This window comes from Pan paniscus, chromosome 3 (assembly GCF_029289425.2).
Source record: "Pan paniscus chromosome 3, NHGRI_mPanPan1-v2.0_pri, whole genome shotgun sequence".
Taxonomy (NCBI): Eukaryota; Metazoa; Chordata; class Mammalia; order Primates; family Hominidae; genus Pan; species Pan paniscus.
The window spans coordinates 170,744,884-170,768,780 of record NC_073252.2 but is presented as its reverse complement, the minus strand read 5'-3'; the positions used below and the strand labels follow the sequence as shown (position 1 = coordinate 170,768,780).

General features: G+C 39.5%; 1 protein-coding gene across 3 annotated transcripts in view; it reads right to left on the bottom strand.

The window, feature by feature from the left end:
* Window positions 1-23,897, bottom strand: part of GALNTL6 (polypeptide N-acetylgalactosaminyltransferase like 6) — a 1,235,992-nt gene that overhangs the window by 33,543 nt on the left and 1,178,552 nt on the right. The window contains exon 11 of one of the 3 annotated variants that reach the window (XM_063603996.1): window positions 12,991-14,925. The exons of the other annotated variants lie outside the window; for them this stretch is intronic. Coding sequence (XP_063460066.1) covers window positions 14,851-14,925 — 75 coding nt within the window. The 3' untranslated portion in view covers window positions 12,991-14,850. Of the gene's footprint in view, window positions 1-12,990; window positions 14,926-23,897 lie in introns of those variants that run through there. 3 annotated transcript variants of the gene reach the window in all.

Sequence of the window (23,897 nt, the reverse complement as noted above, 5' to 3'; positions counted from 1 at the left end):
TTAAAAATCCTAGCCCCAAACTCCTTGGGGAGACAGATTTGAGGTTTCCTCCCATCTCCTCATTTAGCGGCCCTATAATTAAACTCTTTCTCTGCTGTAACCTCATATCTTGGTGTATTGACTTGCTGTACACATCAGGCAACAGGCCTATTATGGTTAAAACATGGTCTACTCGACATGCTAAAGAACATGGGATGGTTAAACAGCCAAACTGCAGCTGGTTGGGGCAAAGAATGTGTTGATAATGCAACATAGGCAGTAGCCTAGAGTTTATGGCTTCAGTAAAATGGGAGACTTTTCTTTTCAGATAGTGCTTAATTTGGAATTTATTACCTTCCTGCTTCAAAGCACCTTCTACCACTATCATGCTAGCGGGAGAGAGATCCAATATGAGGCGGATGTTGCAGTTATAGGATGTGATGGAGGCGAGTGAACCACTTAGCCCTGCATGGTTCTGTGCAGAACATGGTGACCTTTGGCTTCAGTTTGGCTGCAATGGTCTTGGTCTACACCTATTGTCATAGTTTAGCATTGCTTTTGGATGATAAATTAAATGTCACTCTAGAGTATTAGCAAAATAGGAAAGACAGTGTTATTGCTGAAATACTGTAATGGATAAAGATTCTCTACATAAAGCCTGACCTTTGAAAATTTGCAGAGTGGAAAAAAGGATAATTCTTTACAATTATGTTAGCACTGATATAAGGAACTCAATACTTAGAGGTGGGAAAAGAGTGGTGATAAAAAGTGTCAAAAGCTGAAACAGCAACAGAAGTAGAGTCTGGGCAGAGACATATCCTTTTGTCATATCTTGTTTTTTTTTTTGAGACCAAGTTTCACTCTGTCACCCAGGCTGGAGTGCAGTGGCGCAATCTCGGCTCACTGCAACCTCCACCTCCCAGGTTCAAGCAATTTTCCTACCTCAGCCTCCTGAATAGCTGGGATTACAGGCGTGTGCCACCACGCCAAGCTAATTTTGGTATTTTTAGTAGAGATGGGGTTTCACCATGTTGGCCAGGCTGGTCTTGAACTCCCGACCTCACTTGATCCACCTGCCTCGGCCTCCCAAAGTGTTGGGATTACAGGTGTGAGCCACCACGTCTGGCCCTTCCATCATATCTTCCTGCTTGAAGGTTTCGCCAATCTTCCTGATAGTGTCAGAAGCACAGCCTGTAGCAGAGATGGATATTCTTGATAGTTTGCTATTTAGGTGTGTACGCTTACAGAAAGTCAATGATCTTAATCCTTTTTAAGCCCTTATATAGTCCTGGATTATGATAATACCTTCAGGTCCTTATAAGAATGGAAACAAAACCAGGATGGGCCCAACTGATGATTTAACCAAGGTTCTTTTGCCTGGATGAGTAGATAAGGAAAGGAGTCTCTGCAACAGAAGAATACCCACCTGGGCCTATTCCTGCTGGGGTGGGCAATGAGGCAGAGAGAAGGTTTTTTATGAAATATACGGAGTATCATGAAAGGAATAAATAATGCTGGGACAGAATGGTGGTGGTGGAAAGAGTAGTTCATATTTCATTTATTCTAGGAGTAGAGGTTGGGGATGCCAGTCAGGAGGGAATCAATGTGGTGGGTACTAATCTCCTTATTCAATAGGGACTTAGGCAACAGGTTGGGTTCATCTGCTACTGCTGGGGCTCTGCTTTCAGGATCTCTGTCCCTGATGACAAGGTAATGTGAAATAATGCAGAGTACAGGGGAACAGTTCTTAACCTGGTTTTGCCTACAGATTTCTCTGAGAATCCAAGGAAAGTGGTGGACATTTTTGAAACAAACAAACAAACAAACAAACAAAACTATAGGTGGATATGCCCAAGCACTTTCGATTGGTTTTCCTGGAACCCATCGACTCCAGATTTGAACCCTGAATTAGGGAAAATGCCTGCCCTGACTCCTTGGGAACTAGTTGCATTCCTTCTCTCAGTGTAGGAGATCTAGAAAGACAGGGAATGAACTTGGCTGGTTGTCAAAAGGCACCTGATTTGCTCTCATTTCTTTTACCTTTACTACACCTTCCCTGAAATAAGTACCAGGGAGGAACTTCTCTCTAGAATTTGTGAAGCCAAGCTTAAAATACACGTTTTGTAAAATCAATTTCCTGATGTGTGATGGAGTTTCTCTAGTGAAATAGAAACACCCAGAAGGTCAAAGGTAGATTTTGCTATTGCTGTCTTGAGCCTGGCACACTCTGTAAATCTCCTATTTGATCTCCTTATCTGAGTGCAGCGTGTTGGTTTTCTAAAGCTGTCTATAACCTGAAAGCTACCTGACAGAACTCTGAGCAGGCCTTTCTTTTCATTCTTGGGCCATTTAACTCACAGACACACTCTTCTTAGAGAACCAGTATCAGTTTATACTGAAGACAACTTCAAGGCACTATTTTTCTCTCTACTTGAGTCCAGGAGCTCTGAACACATTTGGGAAGAAAAAGCAGCTGCTTGCAGGTTCATGGCCAGTGGGTCCCAGGGGAGAAGCTTACTCTCCTATGTCGGCTGGCATTTGAACTCACATGTGGAGCAGCTCTGCTCCTGGAAAAGGAGGATGTGGGGGAGAAAAAAACATACCCAAGCCAGGAACACTGAGTGACAAGTCTGCCAAATCTGCCTGTGGATATGCACCAAAGCCTATTGGAGTGCCTTGTTTTGTTTTTAAATGTTATGAGCTCAAAAGGCCTCTGGCAGGGATGGAGGATACCATTTTCTAAACTCTTGAATTTTCTAAATTCTCACTCAAGTGGCATCTGTGTAGACAATGGGGTAAACTGCTTTGGAAGCCAAATTTCAGGTTTCAAAGGCATAATTGTCTACATCTGTGTAAATTCCAGCAAAAAGTTGTGCCAGAGAGGAAATGCTGTGAGTTCACTATAGGATAAGGTAGGCAGCTGGATACGAGATTAATATCCAGCTCTTCCTCAAGATTAGTATCCAGCCATTCCCACTTGCTTCTCTTCTTACCTGTCCACCTGCTTCTCTCCAGCACATGTTCAGATTCTCTCATTTTGCTCACAAACTCAACTCCATTAAAATAAACAAGTGGATAAAATTGTAATAGAACTGATTCTAATACTTGTTTATTCATGCTAATAATATATTTTTTTAAAAAATGTAGACAAGAACACTTAGGATGATTCATATTTTTTCAACATGGGCTCTGTACCTCTGGCTGAAGGTGAAGCAGTTCACACATATACACATGGCCCAAACTTAGGACATGGGATATTAAATATGTCTATGGCAGAATCAATCATTTTCAGGCCTTATTCCTTTGATGCCCAGTTTCAGGGCTCAACAGCATTGAAATTGTGTCACGGAATCCTGAGAGACACTGAACAGGATTAGAAAATGAGGCAGTGCTTGGCTAGGAATGGGTGGGAAGGAGAAAAATGAGGAAAAGGGGAATCATAATTTGTGACAGGAATTACAGAGATAATCTCCTTTTGGGCAAGGATCAAGAAAAGGTCTGGCAGAGAGTAAAGGAGTTCTTTAGGTCTGCAAGAGAAGTCAGGCTTAGCTTTAATACCGGCCCCCCAGCTCCCACCACAGGAGGTTTTTATCAGAGAGGTACAAGAGAAGGGGAATGTGGCATAAATGTCAAGAAGCCTAGTAGATGTGGGGTAGGTAATTCAACTGGCTGTTAGAGAGGGACTAGCCTTAGCTTAACAAATGAGCCAGCACGGTCTGCTAATTCCTCCTGATAGCCTTAGGTCTTTTAAGTAAGAAGTGGTGGGTTCATTCCTCATTCAGCATTTACTAGGTACCTGCTATGTCATAGGCACTCTGCTGGAAACCAGGTATACAGCAAAAAATTAAAAAAGAACCAGTCCTATCCTTTGTGCACCTGATGGTCTAGTGAGGACATCAGAGAGGACCTGAATGGAAGAAAGGCTTGAGACTTCCAGTATTTCTGGCTGTGAATTTTTAACGTGGCAAAAAAATTAAGATGCTCCCTTTTATGGACTGTAGTTGATTTTATTTATTTATTTATTTAGTTAGTTAGTTAGTTAGATGGAGTTTCACTCTTGTTCCCCAGGCTGGAGTGCAATGGCTCAATCTCGGCTCACTGCAATCTCCACCTCCTAGGTTCAAACGATCTTCCTGCCTCAGCCTCCCAAATAGCTGGGATTACAGTCATGCACCACTACTCCCAGCTAATTTTGTATTTTAGTAGAGATGCGGTTTCATCATGTTGGGCAGGCTGGTCTTGAACTCCTGACCTCAGATGATCCGCTGACTTGGCCTCTCAAAGTGCTGGGATTATAGGTGTGAGCCACTCTGCCCAACCTGTGGACTATAGTTGATTTTAGAATGCAAATTTATTTGCAGAGCTGGAAAGACAGAAGACACTAGGGTAACACAGAAAGAGAACTGGATGGAGACTAAGCAGGTCTGGGTTCTGCTCAGGAGGTACAAATGAGGTTCCCTATAACCTCATTTTTTTTTTTCAAGAGATAGGGTCTTGCTCTGTTGCCCAGGCTAGACTGCAGTGGCGTGTTCACAGCTCACACAGCTTGCCACAGTCTTTAACTCCTGGGCTCAAGCGATCTTCCCTCTTCAGCCTCCTGTCCTTTTTAAAGCTCAGTTCATCCATTTACAGGAAGTCAACATTCTGAGAGTGATTTTGAATGAAAGGCACTTTGTAGTTAGAAATTCAAAGACTAAGAAAAACTGGCTTCTGTTCTCAAGGAGCCCCACATATATCAGGGAGACATTACTCTGAAGACATCTTCTTAAGAGACTAAATGCTAAGTGAGACCTGAAGAGGAAATGACCGTTCTGGGTGAGATGGGCTTGGAGCACTTGGTAGGATGGATGACATTGGAAGGGGCCCTGGAGGATGAGTAGAATTGAATGTACACAGTAAAATGACAGAAGGACACTATTGCCTTAGGAATCAGAAATGAATACGGATATTGAAGTTTGACAGTGTACAGCATTTTTTAGGGAATGGCAAATGATATAGCATGGCTCAACATAAGGTTTGTAAAATGAAGACGATCATGCCTCAGAGGGCAGTTGTGAGGATTAAACAGATGCATGCGAAGTGCCTGGCACAGTGTTTGTACATTGCAAGTGGTCAGTAAATGTTAGCTACTATTTATTTGTTTGTTAATTTTTTTGGCTGAATTGTCTGTGATGGTAAATGGGGTGCTGCCATGGCCAAATCACATTTCTATTGTGTCATGTGATTGCTCACGGCACTTAAGTCAAAGGAGACTGCAGATGAACAAGCCTTGGTCCAGCATTGCAGGCCTGTTCTTCAGTGTGTATCACCGGTTAATCTTCACTGTGTCTTACACAATCCCCTAAGATCTCAATTTGGCAATTTGAGCACCACACCAAACACACCCACCTCCCTACCCCTCAATGAATGAACAATTTCTGCTGATTCTAGTCCTAGGTACTGAATGCCCCACTCCTTTCCTCTCCATCCCAGTCTCCCAGCCCTTTGACATCTTCTCATGAGCTGTTTTAAAAAATTGTGATAAAATATACATAATGTAAAGTTTATTATTTTAACCATTTTAAATGTTCAATTGAATAGCATTAAGTGCATTCAAAATGTTGTGTAACCATCACCAAGATCTATGTCTAAAATATTTCATAATTCAAAACAGCAACTATTAATCATTAAGCAATAACTCCCTACTTCCCCTTCTCCCCCAACCCCTGGTACTGTCTTTTCTACTGACTATAAATAATACTTTGTAAACCTCATATAAATGGAACCATACCATGTTTGCCATTTTGTGTCTGGCTTATTTAACTTAACATTGTAGCATGTATCGGAACTTCATTTCCTTTTAAGGCCAATATTCTTTTTTTTTTTTTTTTTTTGAGATGGAGTCTCACTCTGTCCCCCAGGCTGGAGTGCAGTGGCCCGATCTCGGCTCACTGCAACCTCCGCCTCCTGGGTTCACGTGATTCTCCTGCCTCAGCCTCCCAAGTAGCTGGGACCACAGGTGTGCACCACCATGCCTGGCTAATTTTTTTGTATTTTTAGTAGAGACAGGGTTTCACCTTATTAGCCAGGATGGTCTCAATCTCCTGACCTCATGATCCACCCACCTTGGCCTCCCAAAGTGCTGGGATTACAGGTGTGAGCCACCATGCCCGACCTCATATATATTTATACGAATAAACACATATATAAATATACATATATATAAATATGCCAAATTTGTATCCATTCATCTATTGATGGATACTTGCACTGTTTCTACTTTTTTATTTTTTTTTCTTGAGATGGAGTCTCGCTCTGTCACCAGGCTGGAGGGCAGTGGCACAATCTTGGCTCACTGTACTCTCCACCTCCTGGGTTCAAGCAATTCCGCTGCCTCAGCCTCCTGAGTAGCTGGGACTACAAGTGTAAACCACCACACCTGGCTAACTTTTGGCAATTTAGTAGAGACAGGGTTTCACCATGTTGGCCAGGATGGTCTCGATCTCCTGACCTCTTGATCTGCCTACCTCTGCCTCCCAAAGTGCTGGGATTACAGGCGTGAGCCACCGCTCCTGGCCTGTTTCTACTTTTTGGCTACTGTGAATAATGCTTCTGTGAACACTGGCATGTAAATATCTTTCCCATCCTTGTTTTCAGTTATTTTGCCTATACACCTAGGAATGAAATTGCTGGGTCATAAGGTAATTCTATGTTTAACTTTTTGAGGAACGATGAAAGTGTTTTCCACAGTAGCTGAACCATTTTACATTCCCACAAGCAATGTACAATGGTTCCAATTTCTTCATATTTTTGCCAACACTTGTAGTTTTTTTGGTTTATGTAATAGCAATCCTAGTGGATGTAAAGTGGTATTTCATTGTGGTTTTGATTTGCTTTTCCCTAATGACTAATGATGTTGAAAACCTTTTCATTTGGTTATTGAGCATTTGTGTAGTTTGGAGAAATGCCTATTCAGGTTCTTTGCCTATTTCTGAATTGAGTCATTTGTGGTTTTATTTTTGTTTAAGGAGTTTTGAAAATATATATTCTAGATCTTAATCCCTTATCAGATATATGACTTGTAAATATTTTATCCTATTCAGTGGGTTGCCTTTTCATTCTGTCAATTGTGCCTTTGATGCACAAAAGTTTTAACTTTCATGAAGTCCAATTTATCTATTTGTTTTCTTTTGTTGCCTGTGCTTTAGTGTCACATTTAAGAGATCATTGCCATTCCAATGCCGTGGAGATTTTCCCCTATGTTTTATTCTGAGTTTTATAGTTTTAGCTCCTATGTTTAGGTCCATTTAGAATTAAATTTTGTGTATGGTGTAAAGTAAATTTTACAACCTCATTTTTTTGCATGTAGATATATTAGTTTGAAATGGCTTCCGAAGGAAAGCACCACAAACCAAGTGGATTAAACTACAGCAATTTATTGCCTGACAGTTTTGGAGGCTAAAAGACCAAGATCAAGGTGTTCGCAGGTTGGTTCCTCCTGAGGGCTGTGAAAGAGAGTACATAATATGCTTCTCTCCTAGTTTCTGGTGGTTTGTGGCAATCTTTGATGTTCCTTGGCTTGTTAACATATCATGCTGGTTTCTGCTTTTATGTTCACTTGATGTTCTGTTTGTGTGTGTGCTGGTGTCCAAATTTCCCCTTTTTATGAAGACACCAATCATATTGGATTGGGGCCCACCATACTCAGAATAATCTCATCTTAATTAATTACATCTGCAATAACCTGATTTCCAAATAAGGTTACATTCTGAGGTACCAAGGATTAGGATTTCAACACATAAATTTTGGGGAGACATAATTCAATCCATTAGTAGTGGATATCCAGTTTTCCCAGCACCATTTGTTGAACAGACTGTCCATTCCTTATTGAGTGATATTGGCACCCTTGTCAAAAATCAATTAACTTTGCATGTGAGGGCTTATTTCTTGGCAATCTATTGGATTCCATTGGTCTATATGTCTATCTTTATGCCTGTACCACACATTTTTTGGATTACTGTAGCTTTGTATTAAGTTTTGAAATTAGGAAATGTGGGTTCTCCAACTTTCTTTTTCTTGTTCAAGATTGTTTTCATTATTCAGGTTCCTTTGAGATTCCATATAAATTTTAGGATGGGTTTTTCTATTTTCACAAAATGTTCCATTTAGATTTTGATAGATTGCATTTAATCTGTAGATCGCTTTGTGTAGTATCACCATTTAACAATAACACGTTTTTAAATCCATGAACATGGGATGTTTTTCCATTTATTTAGATATGCAATTTCTTTCAGTAACATTTTGTGGTTTTTTATGAGTCTTTAGACCCATTTGTTAAGTGTATTTCTACTCTCATTTATTTTTTGGGAGACATATAATGTAGTGGTTAAATGCACATATTCTGAAGTTAGACTGCCCAGAGTTTGATTTCACCATTTAGTAGGGCTGCATGACATTAAGCAAGTTAACTTAACTTATTTTTCCCTCAGTTTTTTTCCTTAAAATTAAGGATAATGCTTCATAAATGTGATGTGAGTATTAAATGAGATTATACACATATTTGTTTTGGTGTATGGACCATATTATGTGCTCAATAGATGTTAATGTTTCATAGTAGTAGTAGCAGTAGTATCAAGAAGTAGTAAGAAATGAGACTGGGGCACTGTATTGGTGCCATTTTGTGAAGAGTCTTAAATATCAAGATAAGGGATTTAGACCTTGTTCTGTTGGCAAAAAGATCATTAAATGTTTTTGAGAACAAAAACTTGTTTTAGACAGTAAATTCTGGTGATTATGAGAAAGACAGGTGGAGAGTTATGTAATTGTCATAATGGGTACTAGTTCTAATTGGCAATGAGAATCTGAACTAATGATAGAATGTATCCAAATAATATATCCAAATTTTATATATATATATTATATGTATTCAAAAGAAGATATGTGTTTAGACATTTTAAATAAAAATTACAGATCTTGACAACTGTTTCCATGAGTATAATAAAGAAGGCATGCTGAGTTTGAGGTGTCTCTGTGACGTCTATATATAGACACCTAGAAGTCTGAAATTTGGAAGATGGGTCAGGGTAAGAAATGCCTATTTGGGTATATGCTCTTATCTACTGTTCTACTAATATTTTGCTAATATTCTACTAATATTTTGCCTTTCAACTTCAAATCCTTTTTTGCCTTACTTTGTGATTCTCAAGATGGACCCTGTAGATATTTCTCCTTTGTCAGTGGATACAATTTTGTCAGTGGATACAATTTTGGTAATAGAGGGTGCTGGAAGGACACTGGAAGTGCTGAGCAGGAGGAAGGGTCTTTGGTGTGTGTGTGTGAGTGCGCACACACGCGCATGCACAGTTTTTCCATGTGATAGCCAGTAAATGGGCATGTGGGGTGGGGTGGAAGACAGCAGCCCTCGCAGGAGTGGCCCTCAGAGATAAGCAGCAGCTGCTATGTCCTGCAAGTTTCTTTATCACTACCAAGCTGCATGTATATGACAGTCACACCACATCAAATGAGGCCTGAATCTCAACCTTGGCGTGAGAAAAGTTGGAGAGTTCTTTTAAGTTTCCAAGTTCCTGCCTTGCTCACATTCCTCAGCCCTAATGATGGTTACTGTTTTTTGGAGTTGCTGCTTCAGTACTCCCTAGAGCCCTCTTTTACCCCTTTTACCAGCCAACGGTTTTTTTTTTAAATATTAAAATGTCCCTATTCAAATTACTGGTGTGATTTCTGTCTTCTGGCTGGACTTGGACTGATGCAACCACATATGAGTAAGAATTGAAATAATAGAAGTACATGATCTCACTCAAGCAAAGAATAGAAAGGAATATGAGAAGATTGAGGAGGGAACTCCAGGGAATGACTTTTTTTGAAAGTGAGCAAAGACAGTGTAGCTAGAAATAAGAAGGAGAAAATAAGAAGAAATCATAAAGAAGCCTGGGAGAAGAGTTTCAAGGTGGGAGGGGTGAGCTGCAGTGTCAAATTTCATAGAGGGATCCAGTAGGGGAGGCCTAGGGAGAGGCTGTTGGATTTGGCAATAAGGAAGTCACCAGAGACCTTTCAAAGGACAGTTTCTGTGGTTTGATGAATGAAGGTAGAAGACAGATTGCCAAGAGGACTGAGAAAAAAATGGAAGGTGAACAGAGCCAACAAATGGAAGTTTCTCTTCAAGAAGCTTGATAGCGATGGGAATGATATATACAGGAGAAAAGCAGAAGTAAAATAAACATTTTGGGGATAGGGATATTTGAGAATAGAATTACATATAAGCCCTAACATAATTCATTTGAGACTCTGATAAAAAAATTGTGAAGTGCTTGTAGAAATTAAAAGCAGCATACAAATGCAACATACTAGAAATGCTTTTGTGATTCTTATAGGATTTTTCACTATTTAAGGCTTTGCCTCATAGCCATCACACCATTTTTGCTTAAACAGATCCATTCCACCTCTAATTGCTCCATGCTAGTCACATCCAATGACTGCTGGCAGAGACCACCTAGTGCCTTTCCTTGAAATTATGCCTGCAGAGATTTTCTTCCTATCTTGTGCACATTTTCCTTTTCTGAATTTACCATAAATGTAATTGCTTTGGCATCTCTCTCTTGCCCTGGGACTTGTTGGGACTACTCATTTCAGAAGCTGGCTTACATTATGCAAGAGAAAGAAGAGCCCACAGCAGAAATATTATCAGAGGGCCCTCAGGTTTATATGTGTTCTGCTTCAAATCACCTTTTCCTAAAGCCATGTCTTGCCACTTGAAGCTAAGCATTTTATTATTTGTGAAACATGTCTGGCATCAAAACAAAAACTTTTTTACTTATGTGAATTTATGGGGAACATGAGAAATTCCATTACATGCATATAAAGCATAGTGACCAAGTCAGGGTATTTATGGTGTCCATCTCCCAAACACAATACATTTTTGTGAAGTATAGTCACGCTACTCTGCTATCAAACATTGAATTTACTCCCTCTATCTTACTGCATGTTTGTACTCTTTAATCCACATCTCTTCACCCTTCCCCCTGCCCCCACTCACCCTTCCCAGTCTATTATCACAAAATAGAAACTTTTAAGTTAAGGATCTCTGGCCAAAAACAAGTTGATTTTCACAAATAGACACAGAGAGAAATTCATATAAATAAGCTACTCTACTACCTTTTGGGGTTAGGATAAGCAACTCTTTTCTGCTAGAAGGAAAATAAATTAAGGTTCTTACTGAACTGGATGCTTTCATGGGCATCATTTCACTTCCTCATCTGCACTCTCGCCATGCTGTGTTTTCATTCACGTTTGCAACTGAGGCTCCGAGAAAGTAGGTGGTTTGTCCAGTACTATCCAACCAGCAGACAGCAGGCAGGATTCGCACCCATGTCTAATTCCTAGACCTGGGCTCTTTTTACCAAGCAAATGGTAATGGTTATAACTAATTCACTGGAAAAAATGTCATTTTACGCGTTAAATCTGTGGCAACTGCTTTACTGAGCTCAAGGAAACACATGGAAATTAAAGAAGGCTGTGAGTCCTTGGGTTTAGAAAAGAAGTGATCCTAGTCAAAAATAGGATTGGAGTCTGGTACAGATAGAGACACTGAAGTGGAGTTAGAAAGAAAATCACTTTAACACTCGGGGCTGCCAAGGGATGGAGACATGACAATGAAGTCTTCAAAATACAAGACTGAAGAAGAAGACCTGGTTACCCATGAGTGGCTTGACTCTAGGGGAGGCTGTGGTGGCACAAGAAAAGGCACCATGGAGTAGCAATAGGAGCAAACATCTCCTAACCTTTGCAAGAGGCTCTAGATTTTAAACCTGGACTTAAAAAAAATCCACTTCTGAAAGGAAAAGTTAGAAAATGGCAGAAGAGTGGTGACTTCATCCTGACTCACACAGATCACTGGAAAGTAGCTCGTCTTGTGATCAACAGCCAGGGGTACATCACTCTACTTGGTTCTGCCTGAGTGCAAGTTTATTCCTGTCCTCGCATATCATCTTTGAAGATTAGAAGCTTTGCTAGCTTGGACTTACTCTTTGTAAACAGAGAATATGGAACAATTTGCGTTTTTCTGATCACATGAGAATGAGAGCCTTCCGAAACTATTAATTCTTCTTTTAAGTTAAAAAAAGTTTTAACTTTATTTTAGGTTCAGGGGTCCATGTGCAGGTTTGTCATATAGGTAAACTTGTGTCATGGGGGTTTGTTGTACAGATTATTTTGTCACCCAGATACTAAGCCTAGTATTTAATAGTTATTTTTCCTGATCTCTCCTTCCTCCCACTCTCCACCCTCCCATAGCCCCCGGTGTGTGCTGTTCCCCTCTATGTGTCCATGTGTTCTCATCATTTAGCTCCCACTTATAAGTGAGAACATGTAATATTTGATTTTCTGTTCCTGCATTAGTTTGCTAAGGATAACGGCCTCCAGCTTCATCCATGTCCCTGCAAAGGACACGATCTCATTTTTTTTATGGTTGCATAGTATTCCATGGTGTGTGTGTGTGTGAGTGTGTGTGTGTGTGTCACATTTTCTTTATCCAATCTGTCACTGATGGACATTTAGATAGATTCCATGTCTTTGCTATTGTGAATAGTGCTGCAATGAACATATCATGCATTTGTCCTATTACTGGGTATGTATCCAAAGGAATATAAATCATTCTACCACAGTTAAATTTTTTTCTTAGGTTTTTGTGCTGTGATTTCATAAAGTCAAGGAAAGAAGTGTTTTGTTATAGATTCTCTCATGAGTGCCCTGTTGGAACAGAGGCGTGGTCAGGTGAGGAAATAACCAAAAGCCAGCTTGGCTGACCAAGGGTTTTTGAAAACTCAGGTGACAATGTTATGTTTTGAAATGAGTTATTCAAATATTTGTTATGAGACAAAAGAGCATGGCATGTCAGAAACATGAAAGCAGGCATTTAAAACAGTTATAAGAAGTAACTTAGGAGATGAACAAGTTTACTTTAGCTCTTCTTTTTCTCCCTACAATTTACAAAACTCAGATAAGTAAATTAAGGGTGCACAAGAGGAGAGAAAATGAGATCTGATAGAAAACTTCACCGTGAGACTTCAAGAATATCTGCAGAGAAACTCACCAAAAGGATACCTGAAAATCCTGAAAGGTACTTTAAGTCAGGAGTTCATGAGTTTTCAGTATTCTGTGGGAGAAAGAATCTACGGGAATAGCAGTTCCTGTGCTCCACTTGAACCTGCGTCAAGATGTTTAAAAGCAGGGAATGCTGCTTTGAAGGAAAGCCACAGAAGTTGGCTTATGTGCTGTGGAGACAGTGTGGCCCCCTTCCACTCCCAGATTGTGGGAAGAAACCTCAAGTGGCCTGCAAGCTGGACGTGGCTGGTCATCATATTTCCTGCATCATCAGTCAGAAAATGGCATGCAGCTGTATTTTCAGACTGAACCACACTGTGCGGGGTAAGCAGCTGATCTTTTAACTAATGTCTCCACATTTAATATTCCTGTCATTTTTTTTCTGGAGTGCTATTTTATGAATATAAACACTTCTCCCAATGGTTGGATTCATATATGAATTGCCAATAAATCTAAGATTTGCTCCGGTTCTAGTGCAATCATGAAAAGCCACTTCCAACATTATCCTCAAAGCCAAGGGCCATAGTCACAGGCTTTGAAGATAAAGCAAATTTTTAGTACTTGAAAAACTACTCACACAATACGGTGTCTAGATAAAATAATTCTCCCTTTGAAGTCAGGTCAGATGGTTGAAATGTGAGCAGGTTGAAAATATGGTCTAATATACAGTTGTTAAGCTCTGTGTAAGATTCAGGACCAATAGTCCATGAAGACCTGCAATCAAAATCATGGGACTGGTTCTGAGGATATGACCTTTTAGCCCTGGACAGGATGGCAGCAAAACCCCTGAGACCCATGGGGCTTTTCCAGTTCTCTAGAGAAGTAGATTCTCTTGAGCCCGTTCTTGAGTGTAATAGCCGGTCTTCTAAGGAAGGCCTGCAAATTGTCTTTATTTTCAGGTAAAATAATTCACGGTCTGGGTTTTCTATTGCAAATGTCAGCACTGTTAAACACATTCAACATATTAAAAGAGATGACTTGGCTCTTTAAGGGGAACAAAGGTGAAAATGTCAAATTTCATTTGGCATATGAAACTGTAATGTAACATTTGTAAAATATTTCATGGTATAACTACTTGCCTGAAATATTTCTCTGTGAGCCTTAAATTATAAAGCAATGGCCTTTCTGTTTTGTGGAGCTCACAGCTGAGGTGTGGTAAAAATACATCTTCAAACTATTTCTTAACTCCTGCTCTAAAATCAAACTAATGGGGACCTAAACTTGAATTTCAAAGGTCTAGCCTTGAAGTTCCAAGTCACACTGACCAGCAGTCCATCACTGTTTCCTGTAGCAAGGAAAATTCATGCAAAACTGATAGGGAAAACTGATTGATATTTTCTATAAAAAAAGCGAATATACTCCTTCCAAACCAGTGACATCAGAAATGCTACCCAGGGCACCATCTTATACAACAGTTATTGTAGTAATCTGATAATATGTGAATGCTCCAGTCAGCTTTCTGAAAAATCTCATACGTGCTTCTCATTTAAGCATTTTATTTAATCTCCCTCCTCAAATTTCTTACTGTGGACGCAATGAATCATGCTAGATTCAATGAGTGGATAGTTTTGACAATGAACGGGTTGGGGTTTGGTCGGACTGTGATATGAAGGGTGGGTGTCAAAAGCCAAGATTTTTGTTTGTTTGTTTGTTTTTGAGATGGAGTTTCTCTGCTGTTGCCCAGGCTGGAGTGCAGTGGCACAATCTCGGCTCACTGCAACCTCCGCCTCCTGGGTTCTAGTGATTCTTCTGCCTCAGCCTCCCGAGTAGCTGGGATTACATGCATGTGCCACCATGCCCGGAAAAGCCAAGATTTATCCTTTCTTGGGAAGACAGTGAGATTATTTCTCCCTGAAAATAAAGCAGAGCAGAACAAAACAAAATGATAACAGAGCAAAACAAAAGAGGTTTTAAGGGAAGTGAACAGTAGTCTAGTTCTAGTTCTAATGAGCCCCATTGCATGCACAACCTAATCAGCCAGTCCAGGCCATATCAAGTGAAAGCTCATCAAGTAGCCATGAGAGGCTGAGTGGGGTCTATTTCTTACAGTGGTCTGTAATGTAACCTCATGCCAGTAAGCCATTCTTCAGGAGAAGCTTGCCTTAATCACCTCTGTAACTGGCACCTGGAATGGTTTTGGTATATAGCTAGAGCTGCTATAACAAAATACCACAGATTAGGTGGCTTAAACAAGAGAGATTCTCAGTTCTGGAGTCAGGAAGCTCAAGATCAAGGTGTCAGCAGGATTTGGCCTCCTCTGAGGCCTCTTTCCTAGGCTTGCAGATGGCCACTTTTTACCTGTGTCCTTACATAGCCTTTTCTCTGTGTGCACACATCCCTGGTGTCTCTTCTCTTCTTATCAGGACACCAGTCCTATTAGATTAGGGCACCACCCTTAGGACCTGTTTCACTTTCTAAACACCCTATCTTCAAACACATACAATTGGGGATTAGGGCTTCAACATACGAATTTTTGGGGGGACACAATTCAGTTCATGAGATGAACTGCCTTTGCAAAGATTATGGCAGTGAGAAAAATCTGACATAGGAAAATTATGTCAGTGAAAGAAATCTGACCTCATCGACTGATCTCACTTCTAACCTCCAAGCTGCCCTTGTTCATTCTTAGGGGTAGGGTGAACTAACTTTTGGAGTAATTTAGCTTATAGTTTAACTTTGAAAAAAAGACAATACATCTCCTCCCCAAAATAAACTCCCTCCTTGCTTAGCGATCCGATGACCTTTGTAAAACCAACAAATTATCCACGAGATTAGAAACTATAGCTCAGGAGTCATGCAGCCAAAGGCCACAAGATAATAACCTCCCAGTTGCTCCTATAGATAACATCACTGTTGTAAAACCTAAGACTGACGTTTGAGGTATTTTTCAGACCCTGCATTCTGATGGATTAGCTGGTGCTACCCAGACTGTTTAAAAAATTAAAAGCAGCAGATTCTACCAGATCTGCTTCTGTGTATTCATATACGTTGTGTGTATGTGTGATGCCTCATTATTAAAATATATAAAAGAGCTCTAATTAATTGGCTTTAAAAATAAACACTTAAATCAAATTATTTTGCCAGAAAAATAGAAACTTTAATGCCTTTTAGTTCACAGGACTCTAATAAGCTTTGAAAAATAAAGACAGTTTTAAAGATTATTGGTAAAATAAAATAAAAATGTCTTCACAATTTAGACATTTCATCTAAATTAGGCAGTTCAGATACTGTATTTACTAGAGGCTTTAAAGTTACACACCGCTTCTATGACTTTTGATAGGTGTCTTCTTGCCTGCTTTAGAAATATTTTCCAAATTTTAAATTGTAAGTAAGGCCTGAGGACATGTGGATTTAGCCATGTCCCTTATCTAGTTGGAAAGAGTCAGACATTATCTGCAGTTCTGTCCTGTGTCCTAGGCTCTGCACCTGGTACATAACTAAAATTGCTTATGCTTAAAAATAGGAGTTGTATGCTATTGGTAAAAACACATACGAATTTGGTTTTTTGGGTCTAGCTTAGAGGGTTTAGGAATTGTTCTAAATTTAATGAAGGAGAAGATAGAACTAAAAGTTTAAGCAAGTTTATAAGGTTTATGATAGATTCATCTTGTAAGAGAAATTCTGTGTGTGAGCAAATTGGCTAAAATTAAAAGGATGTTATTTAGTTTTCCCATAAATGAAACATTAAAATAAAATGCAGGGCCGGATCTGGGCTCTGTGTCAAAATAACAAGATTTTCTTAAAATATTGATCTGCTTTTTAACAAGAAATTATAAAGTAATAATGGAGTTGTCAAAACCATATCTTATGCTTACACTAATTAAAATGAGATAAATTTGTTTATGAGGTTTTATTAAAAATTGGGTTTAGGCTGGGAGCAGTGGCTCATGCCCATAATCCTAGCACTTTGGGAGGCTGAGGTGGGAGGATAATTTGAGGTCAGGAGCTCCAGACCAGCCTGGCCAACATGGCAAAATCCCATCTCTACTAAAAAAAAAACAACACAAAAATTAGCTGAGTGTGGTGGCATGCCCCTGTAGTCTTAGCTACTCAGGAGGCTGAGTTAGGAGAATCGCTTGAACCTGGGAGGCAGAGAATTGCAGTGAGCCGAGATCATGCCACTGCACTGCAGCCTGGGTGACAGAGCAAGACTCTGTCTCAAAAAAAAAAAAAACAAAAAAAACAAGAACTGGGTTTAACATAAATCATACGCGAATACAAAAGTAAAATAGGATTTTCTCTTTTGAACAAGATTTTCATGTAATATTGAGATAATAAAATATATTTTGCCTTTTAAATCAACTACAGAAAAAAGGCAAAAAGAGAGAAGAGATAGATTCAGTTGTCTTCATACTGTCTTTATTGGATCTTGTTGGTTGGAAAGCTGAATCTCCCCTCTATTAATGAGTAAAAGTTTAAGTCTTTTTAAAATTTTTGAGTTATCATTTTTGTTAAAGAAATTACTTATAGTGACATGGAATTCTATTTTATAATACCAAGTGTTTTAAATCTTTGATATTTGACAAACTTTCCAAAATCAAATTCTAAATTAAGTCTTTTTTGGCCTCATTAACTTTTTAAGAATTAGGTCCCCTGAATTCCAAAAAGGGACATATTCAGCTTATTTGATATATTAAAATCATACAGAAAGCATTTTCAAATATAAAATGGTTTTTAATTTGCTTTGAGTTATATTCATAGAAATGTGTTATAAATTTGTGCTTCAAAACTTTATAAGATTCCTGTAATTCTGATATGTCTCAGTATATGTTATGATTAATAATGATTATGTTAAATTATTGTGTGCCACAGATATCACCAGATTTCCTTGTTGATTTTGTCTTTAATTGTGGCTATACTAAGATTTTTGTTTTCCACAGATAATTGTTATCTTGTTTTGATCCTTTACAAACGGCAGTTTATAATCAGCTATAAGACTCTGACAGCTGCTTTTGAGTGCAGGTTTTTGATAACTTGGGAGATTGGGTCATTGAGATTAAAAAAAAAAAACTTTCAGGACTCTTGTAGACAGCTGATCTGTTCAGGAGCACTGCTGGCTCAACAACAGGAAGAACAAAGGTTAATTGCATGAACTGAACTAACAGAAGACCCAAATAACCTTTTTATGACTTACTGCTTGAACATACTGCTGATCTTTTTTGTTCTGTTTTTCAGAGTATAGAAAACTTTTTCTTTTGAGTTATTTATAGCTTTTAACAATTGAAGAAAGTATACTCCTATGAACAAAAATTAAAAAAATATTTCTTTCTCTACCTAATTTATCAGAATTTGGAAACTACCCGTGAGTTTTCTTAACTTATGGCAATATAATTATTTGCATAGGTGCAATAAGGATCTGCTTTCTTTTATAACAGGACACAATTGGAGACACTGGCTACTTTATCAAGGCTTAAATTGGAATGACATGCTTTCAGATATAAACAGACTGCTTGAAGGAATCAAAGTTGACTTATAGAGCCAATAAAAGCCCCTTGGGAGAACTGGACTTATACCTTATTTACACAGTCCCTGTACAGAGTTCCTGACCTGTGGTAAATAATTTTTGACGGGCCCAGGCTCAAGAGGAGAGAAATTCATCCAATCATATAAGCATTTGAAGGCACAGATAAATTTGCGGCTGGGCTCAAGGCTTTAAAAAGTCTAATCTGAGATTCCTTATGGAGAAACCTCCAGAAAAGCCAATTTTTAAAAAGTCTGTATGGATTAGTCCATTCTTGCACTGCTATAAAGAAATACCTGAAACTGGATAATTTATAAGAAAAGAGGTTTAATTGGCTCATTGTTTCACAGGCTGTACAGGAAGTATGGCTGGAAGGCCTCTGGAAACTTTCAGTCATGGCAGAAAGTGAAGGGGAAGCAGACACGTCTCACATGGACAAAGAAGGCAAAACAGAGAGAGAAGGGGGAGGTGCTGCACACTTTTAAGCAACCAGATCTCATGATAACTCACTCATTATCATGAGAACAGCAAGGGAGAAGTCTGCCCACATGATCCAATCACCTTGTACCAGGCCCCTACTCCAACACTGGGGATTACAATTTGACATGAGATTTGCGTGGGGACACAAATCCAAACCATATCATTCTTCCCCTGGCTCCTCCCATATCTCATGTCCTTCTCACATTGCAAAATATAATCACCTCTTTTCAACAGTCCCCCGAAATGTTAATTCATTTCAGCATTAACTCAAAAGTTCATAGTCAAAAGTCTCATTTGAGATGAGGAAAGTCCCTTCTGCCTATGTAAAATAAAAAACAAGTTAGTTATGTCCAAGATACAATGAGGGTACAGGCATTTCATAAATACACCTATTCCCAAAGGGAGAAATCAGCCAAGTTTTGGCAGCTCCACTCTTGTGGCTCTGCAAGATATAGCCTCCTTGGTTGATTTCATAGGTTGGCATTGAGTGCCTGCAGCTTTTCCATGTGCACAGTGCAAGCTGCCAGTGGATCTACCATTTTGATGTCTAGAGGACAGTGGCCCTCTTCTCATAGCTCCACCAGGCAGTGCTCCAGTTTGAGGACCCTGTGTGAGGGCCCTGCCACCACATTTCCCCTCTGCACTGTCCTAGCAGAGGTTCTCCATGAGGGCTTGCCCCTGCAGGCCCCTGCAGCAGACTTCTGCCTGGACATCCAGGCATTTCCATACATTCTCTGAGATCTAGATGGAGGCTCCCAAGCCTGAACTCTTGGCTTCTGTGCACCTGCAGACTTAACACCATGTGGAAGCTGCCAAGGCTTAGGGCTTGCACCCTCTGGAGCAGTGGCCTGAGACCTATCTGGGGCCCTTTTAGCTATAGCAGGAGCTGGAGAAGATAGGATGCAGGGAGCAGTGTCTCAAGATTGCACAAGGCAGCAGGGTCCTGGGCCTGGCCCATGAAACCATACCTCCCTCCTAGGCCTCCAGGCCTGTGATGGGAGAGGCTGCCATGAAGGTCTCTGAAACATTTTCAAGGCATTTTCTCCATTGTTTTGGCTATTAATATTTGGCTCCTCTTTATTTAGGCATATTCCTCCCATGAAAATGAATCTTTCTTTTCTACCACATGGTCAGGCTGCAAATTCCCTAAACTTTTATGCTCTGCTTCCCCTTTGAAAAGTTTCAATTTGAGATAATCTCTTTTCTCATGCATATGACCATATGCTGTTAGAAGCAGCCAGGGCAGACCTTGAATGCTTTGCTGCTTAGATATTTCTTTTGCCAGGTACCCTAAATCCTCTCTCTCAAGTTCAAAGTTCCACAGATCCCTAGAGCAGGGGCACAATGCTGCCAGTCTCTTTGCTAAAGGACAGCAAGAGTGACCTTTAGTCCAGTTCCCAATAAGTTCCTCATCTCCATCTGAGACCACCTCAGCCTGGACTTCATTGTCCATATTACTATTGGCATTTTGGTTGCAACAATTTAATAAGTCTCTAGGAAGATTCAAACTTTCCCATATCTTCCTGTCTTCTTCTGAGCCCTCCAAATTGTTCCAACTTCTGCCCGCTATCCAGTTCCAAAGCTGCTTCCACATTTTCAGGTATCTTTATAGCAATGCCCCACTCCCAGTATTAATTTTCTGTATTAGTCCATTCTTTCACTGCTTTAAACAAATACCTGAAACTGGGTAATTTATTAGAAAAGAGGTTTAACTGGCTCATGGTTCTGCAGGCTGTAACAGGAACTATAATTCCTGTAGTATTGTAGGAATTGTAGTAGGCTGGAGAGGCCTCAGGAAACTTTTAATCATGGTGGAAGGTGAAGGGGAAGCAGGCACATCTTACATGGCCAGAGAAGGAGAAAGAGAGAGAGAAGGGAGAGGTGCTACACACTTTTAAACAACCAGATCTCATAAGAACTCATTCACTATCATGAGAATAGCAAGTGGAGAGTCTGCCCCCATGATCCAGTCACTTCCCACCAGACCTCTTCTCCAACACTGGGTATTATAATTCAACATGAGATTAGGGTGGGGACACAAATCCAAATCATATCACCATATAACAAATAATTATTCTTGCTGTACTTTATGCAAATAATTGGGCCAAGTATAATTGGACTGATATGGTTTGGCTGTACCCTCACCCAAAGCTTCATCTTGAATTGTAGTTCCCATAATCCTCATGTGTCATGGGAGGGACCCAGTGGTAGGTAATTGAATCATGGGGGTGGTTACCCTCACAGTCTTCTCATGATAGTGAGTTCTCATGTGATCTGATGGTTCTATAAGAGGCTTTTCCCCCTTTTGCTTAGCTGCCACCTTCTCCTTGCTGCCACCATGTGAATAAGGATGTGTTTGCTTTCCCTTCCACCATGATTATAGGTTTCCTGAGGCCTCCCCGCCATGCTGAACTGTGAGTCTATTAAACCTTTTTCCTTTATAAATTACTCAGTCTTGGATGTGTCTTTATTAACAGTGTGAGAAAGGACTAATACATGAACTAAAGCTTATTTTGCAAGTAAATCAGTCCTACCATGATTTGTCTTTAATAAAATTCGGAGACTGGAGAGAGAAAAATTATGTTTCTAAAAACTATAGTATAATTGTTGTTAGATTTTGGTCTTATTCATTGTTTTTAATTAAAAAAATATGTTCTACAGTTTGGACTGACTGAAATTCTTTCTGGCCTGCAAGTCCCCAAATTAATGCTTACAAATTTTTCTTCCATATTTCGGATTTGGACTACTACCTTCTTTTTTCCCTGAGGCCCTACAAGCTAAAGCTTATTCCTTGGGATACAGTCAAGAAAAATGTGTCAAATTACCACAGCCTTCCTCCTCTGTAATTAAAAGTGTTTTGAATTGGACATCTGGATAGATTGTGCCTAACATTAACCTTTTTCTTCTGTTTCCATAGAAATATCTCTTATTAAAAATCTGTTTACCTTCATCACTTATAGGAGCATAGCCCATCTGCAATGCCACCTCCTAGAATGGGACACTACTGTTTAACTCAACTGATCTATTCTCAGGTCTAAAAAGCTGACTAAAAATATATGAGATGATATATTTAAATTTTCTCTTTTGTGTGTGTCCCAATTTGTCTTTCTAACAACCTGACCCAAATCTCTCTCTACTAGTGACCCTATGTCTGATTGGTTCTCAGAGCTATTTGCCTGAATCCCCCAGGGTTTCAAATCAATTCTACAAAGAAGACTGAAGCTTGGACTTTCACTCCTGACATTAAGACTCATTATCTTCTAGTCTGCTGCTCACTGAAGTGCTGTGCTAAAACTGTGGATGAGAGTACTAACATCATTGTCATGCAAGTCTTGAAACCCCACCCAGGCACCTGTGAATACATGCAGACAGCTGCAGAGTAGTTTCACTCCTCTTACCTTTAAGAATAATGTGTGATGAAACCCAAGAGGGGAGATTAAAACTGCCTTTGCAAAGATTATGCCAGTGAGAAAAATTTGACATGGGAAAATTATGACAGTGAAAGAAATCTGGCCTAATCAGCTGATCATGCTTCTAACCTCCAAGCTGCCTTTGTCCATTGCTGGGGGTAGCCTGAACTAACTTTGGGAGTAATTGAGTTTATAATTTAATTTTGAAAAGGAGAATGTAAAAAGCCCATTCTCCAAACAACCTCCCCTCTCCTCTTGATTAGGGACCAGACTATCTTTGTAAAACCAACAAATTAGCCACAAGATTAGAAATGATGGCTTAGGAGTCACGCAGCCAGAGGCCACAAGAATTCAAACTCCCAATTGCTCCTATAGATAACCACTACTGTAAAACCTAAGATTGATGTTTGAGGTATTTTTCAGATCCTGAATTCTGAAGATCAGGTGGTGCCACCTAGACCAGTAAACTGGCTCATCTGGTCTTGTGGTTCCCACCTAGGAACTGACTCAACATAAAAGGACAGCTTTGACTTCCTATTATTTCATTCCCACCCTACCATTCAGCATTCCGCATTTCCTAGCTGTCTGACTACCAAAATATCTTTAAAAAAAAACCTAGTCTTCGAATTTTCAGGGAGGCTGGTTTGAGTAGTAAGAAAACTTCAGCATCCCATTTAGCTGACTCTACATGTATTAAACTCTTTATTGCAATTCCCTGTCTTGATAAATCAGCTGTTTAGGCAACAGGCAAGATGAACCTGTCAGGTGGTTACCAAGATGTAGTACTTACTCAATAATTGCCTTTTAAATAAAGAAAAAATGTTAAATATTTTCTATCTAGTTTGTCTGATTATGAATGTGAGGGGTCACAATGACAGCAATTTATTATTATTATTGCAATTAATCTTAGAGTTCCACAAAGAGGCCTCACCAAACAATTTAAAAGGAATTTATTGCTAGAACTTTTTGCAGGTCATGTTTAAATGCACTTTCTGTTACTACACAACTGGGAGATTGCTATATTGTCAAAGGCACTTGCTGTTCATTTCCCTCTCAAATCTCTTACTCGAATCCAGACTCATCTCATATTGCTGGAATTGGGTCATGGGCAAGGCTCCAGCAGTGATGTTTTGAGCCACAGGTAGCCCCCTGGCTGAATGTAATACTTGCCTGGTTTATTTTTTAGAGCCTGGCCTTAAGCATTTTATTCAAGGCTATCAGTATTATTTTATGTAAGTGATTAACATTTTTGGGGGGTACAGATTCTTTTGTGTTAGGGTTAACACAGCATAATCTTCTAATAGCATAAATTCCCATTAGTATCCACTGTTGCATAAAAAATGTTCATTATTATAGTAATTAGAAATGTTAATTTCCTAGAGCAATTATAACTTCCTTTACATGGCAGTGTTTTTGAAAGAATTTTATTAATTTGTTTTATTATTTTTATTAATTTCAATTTTAATTTTAGA